The sequence below is a fragment of the Populus nigra genome, chromosome 6, assembly GCF_951802175.1.
Source record: "Populus nigra chromosome 6, ddPopNigr1.1, whole genome shotgun sequence".
Lineage (NCBI taxonomy): Eukaryota > Viridiplantae > Streptophyta > Magnoliopsida > Malpighiales > Salicaceae > Populus > Populus nigra.
In genome coordinates, this window is record NC_084857.1 from 3420094 (window position 1) to 3441694 (window position 21601).

The following is a 21601-nucleotide window of genomic DNA, read 5'->3' on the forward strand; positions in this document are numbered from 1 at the left end:
CCCAGGTTCTAATATCAGTATGGCCTTCTCCAGGTGACTTTGTACTGACCTCGTCCAAATATGTCAGTCAAAGCAGCAGATGATTGAAAATGACCCTCAAACTGGCTTCTACCATCACCATCACCATTGCAATTGTAATTTCTTACATCATATCCATCGAGGGCTTGAACAGCCCTGACAATGCCATCTCTTACTCCTAGTGCCTAACAACCTGCCTTGTTGCAGGCATCGCATTGGGCACATTGTTAGAAATTAGAACACATTAGCCCCAGTTTCAGCAAACCAACAGCCCGAAGCTTATCAAACTCGCCATTCAACCTTGGGCCCACTACGATCTACATCAAGATTCCACCACTTTTCCACTTACCCCAGACCCGGTCCACCAAATTGAGCTTCCCAGGCAATGCTGCACTGCTGTAGGCTCAATGACTCCAATACGTCTCCCTCCACAAACTAAAAGAGCAAACGTGCATCAAAGGCAGACGTATCTTGTTTGCTTTCACGACAGATTCGCTTCATTGCAACTTGGTATTAGAATTTGGCAGAGTTTCTTTCTAAACTCTGCCAGAACCACCAAAGATAAGTAGTTTCTTGTCTTTGAAACCACTAGTTGCTTTCTTGATAGAAAAATATGTGAGGACCAACTAGAAGCTCTCATGCTTCAATCACATTTACATTCTTAATCTTCCTGATGGATAGCGATAGCTGAGATTATGAAAAAAAAGCCGAAAGTAAGACACCTACAATCAATCCTGGGTGATTCTTTTTAGACCCTGAAAGTGAAGAGAAGATAGAATCAAAGATACATAGAAAAGATAGGAGAAACCGATCTTTCAGAAAAAGGTGGTAACCTAACTTCTAATAGATTCTTGATCGAGTCGTAATTAACCCATGCTTGATTGGCCTGCCGCTAGTCTATGTTGAGATTATCAAGAAAATATTCAGCAGGAACAGATTTGTTTGATTTCAAAATATTGATATTATTGCCGATCATCTTTATGCGTGTCAAATTCATCTGCAAAAATGTGATTGGTTAACCTACTACCATCGGTTCCATTGAAGATACCTAGATACTGCTTTGCAAGAGCACTTGTGAAGCAGTATCAGTTAAGCAAAGTATGGCATTATTTGAAACCTCAGCAGCCCCATTTAGGGTCATGCTGTTGCTAACTTGCTTGAAGCCTGTGAAGTAGAGATCATATAGACCAGCTGTGAATGAACAGGATTTGCAACGAAAGGAGAAACAAGAGAAGTGTGAGCTTAATGAATGGGGAGATGAAAGAGAGCGAAAGTTGGCCTGTGTGAAACAGAGAATGCAGTGTTTTGGCACTCTGTTTTTCTTTTTTCCTGCCAGAATGCTGATCTTTCAAGGTATGATTTATGCTACATTTTTCGTATGAGATAAATGAGGTTTCAAAATGAAGAACAAATTTAATAATAGAGAGAGAGAGAGAGAGAGACAGAGAGAGGTTGCTTTGAATTAACTTCACAAGTTTGGACCCTGGATGCCCGAATGAGCTTCATTGCCTATTAGGACTTTGGGTCGGTGCTTTGTGTAAGCTAGGCCTCGAACTTATGACATGGGCAATGCATTGGATTGGGGATGTAGACCAAAGCCCATCACATAGAATCATTGAGATTACGAGAGGGATTTATATCGGCAGACAAAATAGGAGAAATCGTTTAGCGGAAGAAAGTGAAAGCCTAACCTCTAATAGATTCTTGACTGGATCATAATCAACCCATGCTTTAATGAGGTTACGACTAGTGAGATTCAAATCTTTCTTTTCCTGAATTATCAAGAAAATATTCAGAAGGAACAGATATGTTTGATCTCATGTTGTTGATATCAACACCAACATGGTTAATCTTTGTGTGTACGAAATTCAAATCCATAAATGTGACTGGAGAAGCTACCACTAACAGTTCTATTGAGGAGTCCCAGATACTGCCTTGGAAAAGCACCAAGCAGCTCTTTTGAAGTAGAGAGAGTGAAAGCAAGGTCATGGCCACCTAGATTTGGATATTTAGTGACCATAGCAAAAACAAAGGAAGTTGAGAAGGGGAATGCTTTTCCATTACTAAAGTTCTTGAACTTGATTGGACGAGGAAAAGGCATGGTCTATTATGCTTTTAGCACTGTTTGCTAAGCTTGGTAAGCCATTCTTTTCAATCTCAGCAGCGACATTTACGCTCGTGTTTCTTTTTAACATGATTGAATCCTTGGAAGTAGAGATCATCAAGCTGTGCGAGAACTCGTTTTGGTTTGCAAGGAAAAGGAGAAACAAGCGGAGTGTGATGGAGAGTTGGGTATAGTTATGCATCAAAACCCAACCCATTATATTCATTAGAGCTCCACTTGTGGGTATGCAAAAAGTAAAAATTCACAAATTGAATTTGAACTTAAAAAACCTTCCTATTTCCCAAGTCAAATTTCAGTCGCATATGTTAAACGTTGTGGGGTATTCAAATTATTATTTTTATGCCTTTTTTTCCCAATTAATTGTGGCAAGGTACCAGAGTCCACTGCTATATTTTCTAAGGAAAAAAAGTCTACCGCTATCTTATTCCTCAGAACAGTATGGCCCATTGGAATAAGATTAGACTTAAAATCATAGTCAATAACATAATAATTATAGGGTTGAAAATGAGAACAATAGGAGCATCAAACTTTGATCATTCATGGCAAAGTATTCCGAAAATTACTCGAATGCAATAATAAATGGTTCGGAATCAAAAACCGACAGGCAATTAAAGCTTTAGGGAATAACATTAAGTTTGACGCCATGTTTATAACATCGAATCCAATTTAAAAAAACCATTGCTACTAAAACTTGAAAAGAAGACAATTATAGTGTCGGCTTCAATCTCTACGACGATGAAATAAAATTTAAAGGTGTGGGAGAGCTATTTTTTCATGATTCTTGTCCAACTCGTTGGATCTGTAGGTGAATAAATAAATAAAATAAAATAAAAATCACAATTATCCTAAGCCCTGCGGCATCTACATCCTGCACAGATGGAGGTGCACAGCCAAACTAAAAACAACATGCTGACCCTATCTTCATGCCTGTGCAATTGCTTTTGTACGTCACAAAACTTTACCACTTGCTGTTAAAAAAAACTTTGGCAACTCCCAAGAATTGACACAATTCTTCCTCACAACGCATTTTTTTCCTTCTTTTTAGACAAATCATTATGGTATTAAGTTGTTTAGTGTGTATTTTTTTAAAATAAAATTTTGAGTTCAAATCTTGTATACGAAGTATATTATTAGTGAAAAAGCTTTTATCTTTTAAGTCAGGTTCAGTGGACTTTCAAATACTAGAATTTAAAAAAAAAAAAAAGAAGATTGAATCCAACTGTAAGATTTACATGAAGTTTAATTTGACTAAACTCAACTGAATGAACATAGTAATCATATCAACATCTATCTAGTTGTGAAATTACATCCTGTGTTTGAGATATGTTAATCAGCTTCTTGACATTATGACAAAAACCACCATCTTAAAAAAAAAAATCTGTCCCCTCGAATATGATCATACAAAGAAAAGGAGAACCTCATTGTAATTTAATGCTCTGGCTATTTGCATTCACTTCCACCAGAAGGTGGAAGAGCTGAATCTGAGCCAGCTTCAATATCAGTATCCCCGTAATCACCATCGAAGGACCATGTACTGACCTTCTCCAAATTTGATGATACTGGATATGAATGCTTATGATCCACTAACTCCCTCCTAACCTTATTTGCATTAACATTTTTCCCATCATATGCATTTGGGGCTGCAACCAACGCTGGTAATGCCACTTCTCCTTCCAAATACCTCGCAACCTGCCTCATTGGAGGCCTCGCATTCGGCGCATTGTTAGAGCACATTAGCCCCAGTTTCAACACAAGAACAGCCTCGTGCTCGTTAAAGTCACCATTCAATCTTGGATCCACTACATCAAGAATTGCACCACTTTTCCACCTATCCCATACCAAATCCACCAAAATGAGCTCCTCCGGCAATGCTTTAGGCTCAATAGGTTTCCTTCCACAAACTACTTCAAGCAAAAGAGCACCAAAGGCAAACACATCTGAACTTGTAGTGGGCTTGCCTGTTCTTGTTAGCTCAGGTGCTAAGTAACCCAATGTCCCCACCACTTTAGTGGTGATGGGGTTGGAGTTACGATCATATAACTTGGCAAGACCAAAGTCGCCAAGTCTTCCATTTAACTCAGAATCTAATAACACATTACCAGCCTTTATGTCTCTGTGAATCACAGTCTGTTCCCATTCTTCATGTAAATACAAAAGGCCTGAGGCCACACCTTTGATAATATTGAACCTTTGTTCCCATTTAAGAATTGTCTTAGGATTATCAAATAAGTACTTGTCCAAGCTCCCATTAGCCATGAAATCATAGACAAGTAGTAGGTCACCTTGCTGCCGACACCATCCCAGTAACCGAACCAAATTTCTATGACGAAGCCGACCGATGCTAGCAATCTCAGTCAAAAACTCTTTCAAACCTTGTGTAGACTCGTGATAGATTCGCTTAACTGCGATTTCAGCATTAGAATTCGGCAGGGTTCCTTTGTAAACTTTTCCAAATCCACCAAATCCAAGCAACTCTTCATCTCGAAAATTCTTCGTTGCTTTCTTGAGTTCTTGGTAAGAGAATCTGTGAGGGCCAATATCAAGTTCCCATGCCTCTGTGACATCTGTTTTTTTTATCTTCCTGGGAAGGTAAAATGTCGTGGCCACGATCAAGATTATGAGAAAAGTAGCTAAAGTTGAGAGACCTAAAATCAATCCTGTGTGATTCATTTTATGCCCCGGAAGGGAAGGAAGGGAAGGAATAGATAAAGATTTAGCCTCTCCTTTCATGCTGAAACTCCATCCAAGGATATAGTGTGTGCTTGTGAGCAAGCCAGTTGATGAAGAGAACCCAACATACATATAATCTTTGAAAAGAGGAGAAAGATCTATCTTACAGGATAGGATAGGAAAAACCGGTCTTTTAGAAAAAGATGAAAGCCTTACTTCTAGTAGATTCTTGATCGAATCGTAATCAACCCATGCTTGAATAGGCCTACCACTGCAAAGATTCAAATCTTTCGTTGTTGAATTAACAAGAAAGGATGCAGCAGGAACGGATTTGTTTGATATCACGCTATTGATATCAATGCCAACATGGTTATCATTTATATCATGCAAGTCATAGTCTTTAACAGTGTCAAACTCAACTGCAAAGAGATGATTGGAGAAGTTTCCACTGTCGGTTGCGTTGAGGAGACCTAGATACTGGTTTGGAAGCGCGCCTGGGAGCTCTTTTGAGGTGGATATTGTGAAAGCAAAACCATGACCTCTTATTCTTGGATTCTCAGGAACAATAGTAAAAGCAAAGGCTGTTGAGAAGGAGAAGCTTTTTCCATTACTAGAGTTCTTGAATTTGACTGGAGATGAGTAAAATGCATGACCCACTGTGTGTTGAGTGTTGTTTGTTAACCGAAGTATGCCATTTTTTTCAATCACAGCGGCACCATTTAGGCTCATGTTACTGGTAACACGATTAAAGCCTGGGAAGTAGAGTTCATCTAGCTGAGAAAAAACTGGGCTTGTAAGGAAAAGGAGAAACAAGAGAAGCGTGATCATCTGGGACATGATAGAGAGGGAAATTTTACCTGTGAAACAAAGGGTGCTCTGTTTTTTAGCAAGAGTGAAAAGGTTTTTGCGCTATGAATCTCGCTATAATCTTGTGTATTTATGTCATTTTGTTTGGTTTCGACTAGAAGGGATCTTGAAAGGAGAAGGGAAGGGGTTTACGGAGGCTGAGTGGTGTAGATAAAATCTATGATTTGATTCCTTTCCTTAGCAAAGCACACTCTGCTTATAGGCAACTAAGAATTCAGGGCCACAGGCCATTTGAGCCTTATCCATCATTGAACATGGAAACAGGAAGGTCTGGCTTTCCTGTTGGTTGCTTTAAAAGTCATGTTATTCAGCATTTAAAACGTTGTTTCTACAGTAGGTTTGAATTAACTTGACAAAGCCAATAAATTAGTAGCGTAAGAAGTTTACTCCCTCCGGTGCTATGATAAGCCAAGTATTCTTCGTCTTTTATTTACAACGAAGAGTCAAAGATCCAAAATTTCTTTTACAGAAGAGGACTCGCATACAATTATACCATAAGCTCTTCTTGTGATTTTAGTCACGTCAGATCTTGGCTGCAGTCAGCTAATTATATATTTGAAGTGAGATTGATAGTGTTTCTGAAATAATAGACAGTGGGGTTAGTGACAGTAGGGTTTTTGTTTGTCATCATGCTGCAAACGAAACAATGTCAAGGAGACGATAATCATTATTATTTCCAAGATTAATCAATGCCAGATAAATTCTGGATCATTTTAGCAAATCATGCCTTGCGATACTCGGACGCAAGGATAATCACAGTCAATATCCGAGGTGATTACAAGTTGCCAAGGCCATGATCTATAACTTCACATGTACTTGTTGTTAATATCGTATAATTTTATATCAGGCTTAAAGTGCCATGATTATTATTCCCTTAACATGAAGTGTCGATGTTATTTTGCATAATTATTATCTGCTAACTACCAACAATAAGCATTATTGTTTTCCCCTCTAGCTGAGTAGGACCCACCAAAGATGACAGACCACTCGCTCAGTCGAAAACGACAGCACGTTTGAAAGAACTGTATAACGTGGTCTTGGCATCCATTTATGTGGTTGTTTTTCGTGCTCAAAACCCCCCCCCTTTAAAAATTTTAAAAAATAATCATATAATTATTAGATAATAATATAAATTATATATTGAAACCTTACCTAACAGCTTAAGTTTTTAAGTTGAATTGCTTCTTTAACATAGTATCAAAGCTTTAATTACCAAGCAGTCACGAGTTCGAATCTCATAATTCTTATTTATTTAATAAAAAAAATTAAGCACAAGGTAACGTGAATTTGTATAAATTACATAAAATTTGTTAAAAAATAATATAAATTATATATTAAAATTATATTTAATATTTTAATATTTTAAGTTATTGAATTAAAATAATTTTATAATAATAATCACTATTTTTACTGTCGGTGTCCTACAGGCCACAACATGCGACGCCCTTCCTTTTCATCGGAAACATCCTCGTTCTGGTGTGGGAAATCAAAACCTCTCAAGGAACGAAGGTATGTTTCGTATATATTACGGTCGGTGCACCAATCGAATTCCATATTTCTAAATTTGAAGGGTACAGTTTTTCATTTCATGAGGTCGAGGTATGGATTGTGCATGGACTTTGGACAAACTGAGATGTTCAATCAGGTGAATATTTTACATACCGAAAATATAAAGAAAATAAAAGTCTCATGAATTGACCCGCAAAGCTGAATGGACATCCTGATTTTAAATGGATTTAACGTTTGATTTGTGAAGGGTTTTGACACTCGTAATATGCTAATGGGTTCTCTATGACATCGAATTTCCAACAACATCCTCTTTCTCGACTTGTAGCCAAGCCTTGGTTTCACTTAGGCCACAAAAATTGTCTAGAAACAGTGCGTTTTCTCTATTTTCGATATTTTTTTTCCGAATTATGAATGATTTAATGTTATTTTCTTTTATTAAGTAATCACTTAAAGGACGTGGAGATTTTACTGTTTATTCACACTTAAAGCACTGTGATAATTCACAATACATTCTTCTTTTTCTTCTTCTTCTTCTTGTTTTGTTTGTTTTTTTTTTCTTTTGTTTTTCTTTTTTTTTCTAAAATTATTTTTATCAATTTTACTTTTATAATATTGAGCTGGTTAAAAATTTTGCTTTGTAATTTTTTTCCTTTGAAATACTATGGATTGTTACAGTGTTTTCCTATATTGTTTTTCTTTTTTATTTTTAAAAATTATATTTGTTGATTTTTTTTTTAATATTGATCTGGTTAAGAATTGCAGTTACAACATGTGAGGGAAGCATTGTAACTTTCCTCGCAGATTACTGTGGATTGCTACAGTGTTTTTTCTCACATGTTTTTTTGTTTTTTTTCTTAAATTGTCTTTGTCAAAAAAAAATTTTAATATTAAGTTGGTTAAGGATTACAATTACAAGTAAATACAAGTAAGGTTAAATAATGTGGGGAAAACACTATAACTTTTCTCACAAAACACTATGGATTGATACAGTTTTTCCTCACATGGTTTTTTTTCAGTTTCTTTTGTGTTTTTTTTCAAAATTATCTTTGTTGATGTTATTTTTTTAATATTAAGCTGGTTGAGAATTATAATTATAAGTCATTACAAATAAAATTAAATCATGTGGGAAGCATTGTAGTTTTCATCACAAAATATTGTGAATTGCTACAATGTTTTCAATAAGGTTTTTTGTCCCTGTTTTTTTATTTTATTTTTTCAAAAATTTTATCTGTCGATTTTATTTTTTTAATATTGAGCTAATTAAAAATTTAGCTTTGTAATTTCTTTCTTTAAAACACTGTGAATTGTTAAAGTATTTTCCCACATATTTTTTTATATATAATTTTAAGTTGGTAGAGAATTTAATTTTATAATGTTTTTTGCTTTTTATTAACATAAATAAAAGCTAAATCATGTGGCGAAAACACTATATCTTCCCTCACAAAACACTATGAATTGCTACAAATCATTTTATTCAGTCTCTAAATTTTTGATCATCAACACAAATTTTTTTTTATCATGTGATGTTGACTTCATCGTACCTTTAGTTTCTATTATTTATTTAGCACTGATTTATAATTATAATATTATTAAGTATATTTGTTTTATAAACCTGCGACAACGAGATGCCATCTTATTTTTTTTTTAATTTGTGTTTAGGCCATAAGCCAGATTAGATCAAAGTTTTGTACTCGGGATTGTAGGGTCTAAGACAATTCACTTCAACTTTGATAAAATCAGGCTTCGAATCCCTACAGTTTTCTAGGTATTAACTTTGTAGGGTGTCGGATATTTTATCAAATTTTATTTATCTAGCTTTACTCCGCATCATACAAACTTGGACACCTAATAAAAATTACTTTCTTAAAAAAAATTACTTGAAAATACATTAATAATATTTTTTTATTTTTTTAAATTTATTTTTAACATTATCAAAGCAAACGATCTAAAAACATTAAATAAAATTATTTAAAACAAAAATAAATTAAATTTTAACAAATATCAAGTTAAATCTTAATTCAAAAGTAGATGCTTGCCAATCCTATCTGGATAGTGATCAATGGCATGGACCATCTGGTTGTGGAGAAATTGTTGGTGGCTTTTCACTAGACAATACAAGCAATGGTATCCACGTAAGCAATGAGGAAACCCAAGTGATGAGATACATGGCAAAATGGGGGAAAAAAACAAAAAAACCTACCTAAGGTTGACCATGAAACAGACTGGTTTTCATTTTGTTATGGTTTGACGAATTTACACTAACAAACAGTCTCTGCAGCCCACGGGTTCCATTGGTAGCCACTTGTCCTGTGTCCCTGGAACTGAAGTTCAGTTCAATTATTACATAGTTAGTGCTAGCATCTTTTGCAATGGAAGATTGTAGACTTCGATGGCTGGGCTGTGGTTTTGTGCCAAGATTTCTCAGAAACAGCAGCAGTTCATGGCTAATGCCGTCAAGGCAGCAGTATCTTGATCTGGGATATGCCTGTTTTTGAGTAAACAAGTATTCAAGGTTTCTGTTTTTTATTTTTATTTTTTTAAAAAAAATAGATTATATGTTTTAAAAAATGCAAAATAAAAAAAAGGGTAATGACTGCCATAACGTTTGACTACAGCTTGGTTTGTTTGAGAAACAAGAACAAGTAAGTTTTTTTATTTATTTGAAAAGAAGAAGAAGAAAACAAAAGGTGTAAACCATGTCAAATGTCAACTGAATAAATATGTAGAATGACCATAGCAAGAACATCATTTATCACATGACAGGTAGAACTTGGAATATAGTTACTTCAAGACATTATAATCAAATTGGAAAAAAAATATAGAATGACACTAGCACCTCATTTTTTTAATATAATTTTTTTTTAAGAGTAATTTTGTTTGTGTTTGATTTTTCAAGACGTTATATTAATTCATTCAGAATTTTTTAGGGTTTTATACAAATAAATTTTATTTTTTAAAATAAAAAATATTTATTTTTAAATAATATTACTTGTGTATTGATATTTTTTTAGGGTATAAGTTTATTTAATCATTTTTATTTGTATTTATCTTTTCAATTATAAAATTTTTAGATTGTGAATTTATCTTTTGTTGATTTTAATAAATAAGTTTAGTAAACATAATTAGATAAATATTATTGTTAAATATCTTGATTTATATTTATTTTTTAATTTTATTATTATTTTTTTGGTTGTATAGGTTTTGAATTTATATTTTGAATTATTTTATATTTAAAAAATATAATAAAATAATCTACATAACTAATATTTTTTTTAAAAAATTATAACTCGCGATCACAACACGAGTTAAATAGCCGGTGATCACTAATTTCCCTTATTTTACACGAGACAAAGTCAACCCGTGTGCCATGTGGCAGACTATCTATTTCGCATTCCCAAGCATGAGGAGTAAATCTACATCGTTGATATGTGTGCTACACACTATTGTGATATCAAATGTTTTTAGATATAAAAAATATATCCAGGTGTTTTAACAAAAATAAATAAATTAAATCATGTGATTGATTTTATGCATCTCGGTAGATTTAGCGAGTGTAAAAATGATTTAGATAATAATAAAATTATAATTTAATTAAAAAAATATTTTTTTAAAAAAATATATAAACAACAATATACTGAATCTAAAGTATCTTATCATATATATGATTTGAATTATAAGACCGTGATAATTCTAAAATAAATTATAAAATTTAATTTTTAATCAATCTAATGTTGAAAGATAAAATTAAAAAATAATTAAAAAAATAACAAAAAATAATCCAAGTCAACCTCGGTTAATTCGTCAAACATGTTATCCAAGTTATAAACTTGAGATAACCTCATAAAAAATAAATTATGAAACTTGATTTTAAACCAATCTAATATTAAAATTAAGATATAATTTAAAAAAAAAATCAATGAAAAAAATTAACTATTAAACTTATCATTCCATAAAGAATTAAAATAAAAGACCAAATAAATTACGAATCCAATTACTTGCAGTACTCAAACCAACTTTTGGTGACGAAGTTTAATTAATCGATACCGACCGTAAAAAACATGCAAAATGGGGTCCCGGGAATCTGCCCCCTTTTTCTTCATGTAAAAAGAAGACCTTTTGAAATTCCCGTGAACACCTCTTTGAATTTTGTACTTGTTTTCTCCGATCTACTCTCCAAATCCTGGACTTTAAATGAAGAAATTCAAATTTAACACTGATTGCAAAGTGGGAACTGATCAGGGGAGCCATGTCAACAAGGATATCAAGTGGTTTTCTTCTTTTTTTCATGATAAATTTCGAAGCTCGTCAAGAAATTCCCATTAGAAATTAATCCAAGTGATGATAACATAATCTCTCCTTCCATCATTTTGTAGCTGGGGGAAAATGATGTGGAGATGATAGAGTTCACGAGTGCAGCAATCTTCTTGCAAGATGGTAAGGTAGTGTTTCGAAACGTCATCTCTTAAAAATTTAAAATATTTTTTATATTTTTAAATCATTTTGTCTCAATGGGCTATCAGCAGGAGCTAAAGATGAATGGGCTGTGGTTGCCAGAATAACCCATCTATTGGGCCTTTTAGGATCTCATTCAAACTATTTCTTTGTGTGATTTGTAAGAGGTAAGCTTTCGAAGATGCTACCCGTCCCAGATCCACTTTCGCACCCATCTTTTACTATGCTTTTAACGCATAATAAGAGCATGTAAAGTAGATGCAAGCTATATTTTGTGGATAAGATTGTTTGTAAATCTATGGAGTAGTGCAAGGAGAATATATCTGCGACCAGCAAAAATATATGGATATGGCAGCAAGAAAATAAAGCACCCTTTAAGATTGAATGGTGCACATTACGGGTCCATGGCACAAAATCAGAGGATAACAATATCCATTCAAGACTATGCAACAATATAATTTGATTATCCTTAGAAAGTGCTTCTCCTTACACACCCACAAGCCTAGAAAAGGAATTAGAATTTGTAAGTGCAGCTTCCATCATCACTCCTTGCAGTTGGATCAAAGTTTGCTGCATTTGGATCAGTACAGCCTTCAGCGACAGGCACCTTTACTTGCTGTGCCGCTTGGCCTGCAACAAACAACAACGAAAGAAAACCAACTTAAGAAAAACTCCTGTTCCAACTTTATATACAAAACAGAAGCCAGATGCAAACCTCCCATCCAAGCCTCTAGGATCAAGGGATCTAACCATAGAAAGTTCCTCTATCAATGGAATCTTGATTGGCTTCACCAAGAGAAGCCTGGCTCAGGTACTTGTCAGCCAATTGGACTCTCTTCACATTCTCTTGCTCCTGGACAAGCATGTTTCCATACTCAAGGAGCTTCTCGATTGTCATCTTCGGCTGCTCAAAAGTTGGGGGTCCTTCCCGTGAGTTCACAAGTTTCTTTCCAATGCTGTCAACACCAACACCTGAGACCCACTTCCTCACCTCATCGTCATAAACTCGGGCTCTGAGAGCACCAAAGAAATCTGCACATGCACAAAATATTAGCCACCCCAAACAAAAATGCACCCAAGGCCTTTTTGAATGTTGAGTCTAACATCTACTTTGTGAAACTTGGTTTTAAGAAACGCTTGTCACCAATAAAGCTTTCAAAACTCTAAAAGGGAGCTAGCTTACCGATAGATTGACCAGGGAAGGTATCAACAAGCTTGACAATATCTTCCTTGGGAATTTTGTCACTCTTGAATATTCCAATGCAGACACCAATCCTATCATCTCTGGTTGGAGCCCAGTAGAATTTCTCCATACGACCATCACGGATAAGAGGAGCATACAATGTTGAAAAATCGTTACCAGTGACGATGATGGGGACACGTGGATTCTCCTCCTTGTTGTACATGCCGGGAAGTTGCACATTTGTTGGGTTGTCAGCAATGTTCATGAGGGTAGCATTAACCATCTGGTTGTTGACGGTGTATTGGGTAGTTCCACCAAGTCTACCAGCTCCGGCATCAAGATCGTTGATGAAGAGGCAGCACATCTTTCCCTTCTTCTTGATTATATCAGCCGCCTCACGGTACCTTTGCCTGATAAGTTTTGCGGGTTCACCAGCGTTCCCACTTTCCAATTCTCCAGCACTCATCATGATTGGGCTGAAACATGGATTATCATCAGACGAAACGGTAACGAGCATAACGGAAAGATCTATAGTGTAACATATTCAACATGTACAAACTGTCAGGCAGAAATAAATTAAGTTGATGGAAACAGAAACTCACTTAATTCCCATCTTGGCAAAGACAAGTTCACACTGGAAGGATTTTCCTTGGCCTTTGCCTCCCCAAATACCCAAGATGAGAGGAACCTGCAACAAAGTCACGGAAATTGTTCAATTTTTATTTTCAAAAAATACCAATAGAAGAGATTATTCAATAATATACTTAATTGACTATATAAAAAAGAAGTCAGCTGTTATATATACCTTGATATTAGGCAGGCTCATGAAGTTCTTGGAGATGTGAACAACAAGCTTGTCCATGAAAGCAGGAGCAATGTAGTAACCATCCATGTTGTTGTCCAAGTTGTACCTAAAGCACAGTCACCAAGTCATGTTCATAATCAAACGTGTCCACAACTTCAGACGAAATGGAAATCATAATTCATAAGTATTAGCTAAACAGCGAGAATAATCTACAACAATTCCCATATATAAAAGTATGGTACTTACGTACGAAGACCTTGACTGAGATACTCATAAGAGCTCAAAATGGCGTTGTGAGTTCCAGTTCCCTGGGGGGCTTGGAAAAGAGAGTCCACCATACCCTTTCCTCTGGTGATATCTTGTTGGTCATCAGACATGTCTGTAACGAGGCCTCCCCATCTGTCCTTGTCGGTCTGCTTCTTCTCATCGTACTCTGCAGCAACCTTGAAGCTCCCTGATGAAATTTTGGAGTTTGTGAACCTTGATGAGCTCACTTTCTTCAAGCTGTTGCCAAAGAATGCTGAATTTGGGACTGTGGATCCAGCGCCAGAGCCATTCAAAGCCAGCTGCATCAAGTTATGACCACATGTATAGATCAAACTAATTCATCAGGAATTCCAAGTTCTTAACATTCAATATAGCACGACCAAAACTAAGCCCATCGTCATTTCTTCTATGAATAATTGAACCCATTAATTAGTTAGTTCAACTCAAAGCTTCTAATCCTAGTTCATATAGTAATCCAAGACTAAGTTAATTATGAAAGGCCCAGAAGTGAAAAGAAACAAACAGCAATACAAAGACCAGCAAAATAGTTACTGTGTTGGATGGTTTAAGAACCCATGGTCTTAAAACCGAGTAAGAAAACAAGCTATGTATAGGCGAAGATATCCAATTTAAAGCACATGATGCAGGCATTCAGTACTTAAAGCATGAAATGGCGGGAAATTAAGATTAGAGTACCGGTGCTGTGTTGACAGCTCCAACGGTTGAGATGGTTGCTGCCATGATCAAACAGCAGTGGTTGATTGAGGAAGTAATGCAAAGGGTGGAGTGACTTCTAGCTAGCAAATGCAGAGTTTTGGTCTTTGAGGTGCGAAGCGAGGACTCAAGTGAGGGTCTTATAGCAAAAGAAAACTGGTGTCTCTTGAGGATTGGTTTTCAAATTCCTAACGGCCACATACTCAAGATTGGATAGCTGCCACGTGGCATTAGGAGAACAGTTTCTAGCTTGAGTTCCTCATTGAGTCTTTGAGATTAGGATTTTGATGTGCTATCTTTGCCACTCAAATTCTTGGCAATTGTATTGTTTCCACAGAAACTTGGAAGCTAGAAAGACCCCTTTTTTTTGTGTCTCCAGAATTTTCTCTCCTTTTTCTGTTATTTCGTGGTGAGCAAAGCGTCTGTGATTTCCAGATGGTTCTTTTCTTTTTGTCTCTTTTTTTATCATTATTAGAGATGGGCTTCATTGCGAATATTCCATCTCTTTAGGGGTCCCTCTCGCTTGTTTTCCTTCAATTTTCTTGTTTGATGAGAAGATATTTCCGAAATTTTTCTGGTTCTCATGGTCTCACCAGGAAGGTTAAAATGTCATGCAAGAAAGGACGATGGTTTTGTCCATGCGACTGTTCAAGAGTGTTGTCCATTCACGGCGAAACGGCATTAAAACACAGCCACAGGCCACAAGGACTCCAGACGATCCAGCTAGAAAATCACCTTTGTAGTCTGGACCCAAACTCTTGGCATTGAGGCCTTTCTTGTTAAGTTCAGATTCACTAGCATTTAGCTTTACGGACTCTCAACATTCGGGAACTAAATGAAAAGATGGAGGCCTCGAATTCGGCCCGTGGCCGCTGATAGCCTGGAAGAGGGCCGCCTGTGCTTGGAATGCTCTCCTAAGTCCTCTGTCCTCACACCTCGAGTCCTCGATTACTTCGAGACGCAAACTGTAGGTTGTCGGCTCAAATCGTAGGTGGGTTCGAATTCGAGAGAAAGATGCAAGAAAACAAACAGATGGACAACTTTAAATTTGGAAGACCTGTGCGCAAATCCAATTAAGCAAGAAAGAATTATTCACCAAAAGTAAAAATAATATATCGACAATAAATTTCCTTAACAATTAGGAATAGAGAGAGCTTTAAGATGCAATGTACGATTCATTTATAACTTCAAAAGCTGTCTTGTAATAAAAAAAAAAACAAAAAACAAATTATGTTTCCTTTCCAAGTTGGAATTTTAAGATTTGTATAGTGATAAAAAAATATATATGTTTTTTTTACTTTTTAAATTTGAATCTATGATAAAAGATATTTAATTATATGAATGCATTAAATTAATAGAAAAAAAATCCCTCGAGGAGAAGATTTGTCTCAATTGTTTGATTAATTGGTCTAAAAATACCTTTGAATATTTTTTTAAAAAAACTAAAAGATATTATTAAACCACTATAGCTACATTCATAAAACATTTTTAATTGGAATAATATTTTATATTTTTTTAATTTTTGCCTTTTTTGTTTAGTTTTTTTTTTAAATTACTCTTCATCAATCAATTTTTTTATTTTATTTATTTAATATTATATTGTTTTGAAAATTATGCTTCATAATTTTTTTTTTAGGTTATATACTAGTATCATAAATTTAGTTTTTTTTTCGATTTCAACCTTCAATGTTAGATCTATTAAAAGTGAGGTTTCAAAATAAAATTGATTGCATTCTATGAATTTATTCCTATCTCATGATCCAAGTTGTTGATTTAACAAATTAACCCGAGTTAGCTCATGTCATTTTTTTAGCTTGTTTTTTAAAGTTGATTTTTTTTTAATTTTATCCATCGATATTGAATTAGTTAAGAATTAAACTTTGTAATTTTTTTTTCTATAGGGCTATCGCGATCTCATGACCCAGGTCATGAGTTTAACCAGTAAACCCTGGTTCATTCTGTTTATTTTTTTTAGCTTTTTTTTAATTTAATATTTTTTAACCGAGCTTCATAAGTTTTCTTTATTTGTTTCGTGTGGGGTTATTATAATCTCATGTTACCGTCTTAATATTTAAAAATAAATGTCATCCAATATATTACTATATCAATATTTTTTAAAAAAATCTAATATGTATTATATTTTAATTTCACAATTATTATTTTTTATTATAATAATTTAAAAAAAAGCTAGTAATGCTTGAATATATTTTTTTTCATGTTAAAAAAATTAATTTGAGTGATAACATAACACGAGACAATGATTTTTAGTGACCTATCTACGTCACGGTTGTGAAACTCATATGTTTGTCTTGAAATAATGGCGAGCCAAGCTCATGCAAGTTTTACCCTCTTTGTTTTTTCCTCCAGAACGCTGAACCTAGTGCAGACTAAGCCTAGATTTTATCCGGGACTCGAGACAGAAATGTAAACCACCGACACTAACATGGCATTCGAAAAAAAGAAGGCCGCTCCTCCAGTAGGCAAGAAAACTTTGTAAAAAAAAAAAAAATTATTTCGAACAAACAAACAAGCTTAATGGCCTAGGGCACGAGAAAACACATTTTGAGGAACGAATACTTCTTTGGTTTGAATCCATCAAAGAGACCTGACTCTATATCTCAATTTTTTTACACACAAACTGCTTTTGCCCTCAGATTAAGCTGGTGGGTTGCCAAAACAGTTTGGCACAAGGATCTTTAATTTTTAGTTTTTTTAATAGAATGGAAATAATAAATTCATGATACATCAACCAACCACACCTTGGGAAAACTTGAGCAAATTCTGACTTGAAATCCAGGCCAAGCAATTATATCGAATTGTAAATTCATTAGGCTCAGAATGTGACTGCCGAGTAAAAAACATTAGTAAGATGTTGATGTTCTAGCATGATTTTCAAAAAACTGCAATGGGTAGAGTTGATGACAGCTCAAATTGCCTAGGAAATATCTGGAAAGGAAACGCAACGTCACCTAGAACCTATAAACCTTGCAAAGTGTTTTGAACTTCTGCAATAGGTTCATGAACATGCAAATATAGGTTCAAGGATAAGAGCTAGCAAGCAAAGCTTTAGCACTTGCAGATGGATAAAATGATCATTATTCCATGATAGAGAAAGACACTTTCATCGTTAAACTCGAAAGCCGAAAAGCTCCCCCCTCCACCATCCCATAAACACCTGCTTGTCATAATTTCATTCAAAACAAAAACTTAAACAGTTTTGAAAAGACAGAAAGTAGGAATTAATGTCACTGAAAACAGCATTTTGTCTCCCTGTTTCTCTCTCTATCATTTGCCCATGTGTGCTTTATTTCTAGAGCATTGAAGCATAAGAACAGATAAGAAAAGTAAGCACTTACTAGTTGCAACTGTTGCTGATAGGCATCTGAGTTACTCTCTTGGCTTTGACAGAGGTGGATGGATGCTGTTTGAAGTCTTCAACTGCCTACTTATTGTAAAGTGGCCAACAGCCCAACCTGATTTAGTGTAACATTAAAATATGCTTAGTTATGGATAATTACCGCATTAAGTAGATTAAAAACTGCATGATAAGGGGAATTACTGCAAACCAGACAAAAAGCTGTCATGAATCATGCACTCTATTTCCAATGCCTAAAGCTATGAATTCTGCATATAAAACAATATAAATTTGTTCTCTTCAACTTAAAGAGCATATTTAAAGCCGTAATGCACACAGCTTGATTTTGATTGAAGGAATAAAATATTGGCTAACAATGTAACATTATTTCTACGACACCGACCATGTTGGATTTGACATTGTGCCAATTCTACATGGTTGGATCTGAATCCAGGGGAAAATAATTAAGAAAGTTACAATAAGTTGCTGACAAACATACACTCAAGTCTCTCTCTCTCTCTCTCTCTCTTTTCTTTCTCATGAAATGAACTCTTGAGGACAGAGACATAAATATAACCAAACCTAATTAGTGAGATGGCATCACAGCAAAAATAAGGTCACCATTGACAGACTGCGTATTTTGATTCAACTGCTTTGTTGAGACTGCATTTTCACAAATAGAGAATGGCATGGAACCTAGAATCTAGTAGCCGGCTGCAAAAGGAGCAGCAAAGGTGTACAAAAAGGGCAGTAAGCTATGTGGATGCACAGTTTATTAAGATTTATGGAAATTCCCATATATATTCCAAGTTTCAAAAGTTCAAGGACCCTTGTTCTGTATTTTCTTAAAATCATTCTCTTTAGCGAAGAACTTTTCATGATGCCAATTAAAAGGAGAAATGGCTATTGTACTTGCCTGGCTGATGACATTATTTTAGGATAAATTACTATTATATCTCTCTTTTATTTTAGCCCAACTAATGATAATGATGATTGGATTTTCCATCAGTTTATAAATGGAGATTATTAACGAATAAAGTCCTTTTAAGGCACGAATTAGGAAAACCTTACCCAATTTGAGAATGAAATTGTAGCCCACAAGGGAGACCCAAAAGAAACCCACTTTTAGGAAAAGTGAGAATGTCTCTTGCCACAACAAAAAGCGTTTATGACACTTCCAAGTGATGATTATAAAGAGCAAATCTCAACTCTAGTTCCCAAACAAACCCAGCTTTCGTACAAGTATAATCACCTCAACACAGATAAGTAAAAGGCATAGGACAATGACAGGGCTGGGCTCTTCGTGCGGAGCATGCAAATTCCTGCGAAGAAAGTGCACAAGCGAATGTGTGTTCGCACCGTATTTCTGTTATGACCAGGCTGCAGCCCACTTTGCCGCAGTGCACAAAGTGTTTGGTGCAAGCAATGTTTCAAAGCTATTATTGCACCTACCAGTACACAATCGAGGCGATGCTGCTATCACCATATCTTATGAAGCACTGGCTAGGATGCGAGATCCTATATATGGCTGCGTTGCTCATATCTTCGCACTGCAACACCAGGTGTCTAAATTGTTTCTCCAAGTGCCCGAGCACTTTTACAAATCACCCAGAATATAAACGAGTTCTAGCTGAAAACACGAGTCTCTTACATTGTTTACCTTGTCTTGCAGGTTGCCAGCTTACAAGAGGAGATAGAAATCCTTGAGAACCAGATGGCTAGTCTCACAGTTGGTGTCGCCGGTTTTGGAAGTTCGCCAACAATCTCAAACCCGAACTGTGAGATGCTGTTTTCCTTCCAACAAGATGCCATGAACACACAATATTACCAGAATCCACAATCTGCACAGCTAAACCATTCAGGATATACAACTGGGAACCAAACTTTTGATGGCCAGATGAACGTGCCACTTCCTCCTTTATATGGATGGGAAGACCAAGACATTTTTTGCAACTCTCACCCACGTCCTTTAGAGAGACTCCTCGAGGAAGTTGACAAAGAGATGTTCACATATTGTTCATGGCCGGACAGCGGAAACATCATCATATGAGAAGATCCAAACTCTTGGCGAAAATGTTAATGGCAAGTCAGGGATTGTGCAACAGATGTTTCATGGATCAATAAGGAAAATTTTGTGTTCGCATCTTTGTAATTTCAGTTGTGTAGATTACAACGATTTCAAGGTCAAGGTATGAGCTTCCAAATAAGCATTTCCAGTCATCTCAAAATATCTAACCTCACTCCCGCAAGCAATCATATAGGTAAGACACATCCAGAAAATTCTCTCAACAGTAGCAATGACAATATCCCTAGCAGTTGGCAACACCACCAGTCATGAATCATAGAAATATTACGTGATTCAAAGTATTCAATAGATAACTTTTTTCAACGCCACAAATGCGAGGAACTTCAAATGAATTCCTCAGAACCCAAACCAGACTGGTTAGGCAGTTTGCAATCAGGTCTCATGGTCATGAAAATATATTTCAGACTAAAAGAAAACCCAATCTATCTGGAAAATTATTTACATTCTGCGTGTCAAAATAGATCATTCAGTAAGCAGCCAAGAAAAGCATGTGCCTTTTAAAATGTACTAAACACGATCATGCTAGGAATATAACATGGCGTGCTCAATCCAATGAAAATGCATCCACATTGAACACACACAGAAGTACCATCTAGAGAAGTAGGCTTCACATATGCAGTGCCTTTCCAAGCATAAGATTGAACTGAAGCAACTACAAATAGTTTCCTACTCGTAGCAACAACCACAGTTTGCTGTTTAGGACCGGTTTATCTATCATATGTTGGGAATACCGCTTTTGCTCCACGCATTCCGTTGCACAGAATTATTGAGCTCCTTCTCATATGCAATTGTACAAATGCAGATCAAGCTCTGACACCGTTAAACATCACCTCACTATCTCATTAACAAATTGCAAGATTAATAACTGCATATAAAAAAGATCATAACAATTTATAAGTTATTTATATGTACATATAGATGATCGAATTCCAAGAGTATTATAACTTCATTGTTAAAATTAACAGCGGAAACGCCCATGCTAGAATGACAACATCACTTTAAGATGAATACTTCTAAATCCACTTTCTGCAAGGATGACTGCCTTCATTTTCAAACCTAGAAGTGGCTGGAACTCCTTGCACAGAGAGGCATTGAGCCTCAAGCATCGTCCCACAGCATAACTGCAAATTTTGATTTTCTAAAACGCTCAAGTTTGGCAGAATCTTCCACTCCAATATACAGCCGAAAAGAAAACAGTGCATTTTACAGTGAGAGATTTCGTAAGTCCACTATTTAGCAGGTCTGAACCCAAATTATTCTAGAGAGTTGTGGAAGGAACAAATGGAGGGGCCTCTGCACATTGCCCGTGATTTGTCAATGACAGCAACACCACAAGAGGTCCAAGCTAGAATTGAATAGGGCTTCCTTAACAAATGTGAGCTTGAATAACATAAAGAACTTTTCTGGCTGCATCTGGGAACAAATTTTCGACTCCCATTTTGTAATTTTATCACAATTGTGATTTGAAAGATAAAAGCATAGGTGTATTCTACTTTCATCATTCAGCAGCGCATCTTTGTATTCCAAAACGAGTTCCCACACATCGGCAC

The 21601-nt window shown here is 35.5% G+C and overlaps 3 protein-coding genes across 4 annotated transcripts; 1 reads left to right on the forward strand and 2 right to left on the reverse strand.

Moving 5' to 3' along the window:
* Positions 1-3352: 3352 nt before the first annotated feature.
* On the reverse strand, positions 3353-5949 carry LOC133696348 (L-type lectin-domain containing receptor kinase S.4-like). The gene has a single exon (XM_062118521.1). The coding sequence runs from the start codon at positions 5648-5650 to the stop codon at positions 3584-3586; it is 2067 nt and encodes a 688-aa protein (XP_061974505.1). The 5' UTR covers positions 5651-5949; the 3' UTR covers positions 3353-3583.
* A 6041-nt stretch (positions 5950-11990) lies between these two features.
* LOC133697038 (ribulose bisphosphate carboxylase/oxygenase activase, chloroplastic) lies at positions 11991-14753 on the reverse strand. 2 transcript variants are annotated; one of them, XM_062119361.1, is made up of 7 exons: positions 14593-14753; positions 13876-14195; positions 13630-13735; positions 13427-13512; positions 12825-13300; positions 12392-12673; positions 11991-12271 (listed from the first exon to the last, which is right to left on the reverse strand). In XM_062119361.1, the coding sequence occupies exons 1-7, from the start codon at positions 14635-14637 to the stop codon at positions 12156-12158; spliced, it is 1431 nt and encodes a 476-aa protein (XP_061975345.1). In that variant the 5' UTR covers positions 14638-14753; the 3' UTR covers positions 11991-12155. The 2 variants fall into 2 exon arrangements, with proteins under 2 accessions (XP_061975345.1, XP_061975346.1); XM_062119362.1 differs by having other exon boundaries at positions 12208-12271; positions 12357-12673.
* Positions 14754-19061: 4308 nt separating this feature from the next.
* Positions 19062-20185, forward strand: LOC133695986 (LOB domain-containing protein 33-like). The gene is made up of 2 exons (XM_062117982.1): positions 19062-19527; positions 19638-20185. Exons 1-2 carry the CDS (start codon positions 19249-19251, stop codon positions 20013-20015), a joined length of 657 nt encoding a protein of 218 aa, XP_061973966.1. The 5' UTR covers positions 19062-19248; the 3' UTR covers positions 20016-20185.
* Positions 20186-21601: the final 1416 nt, after the last annotated feature.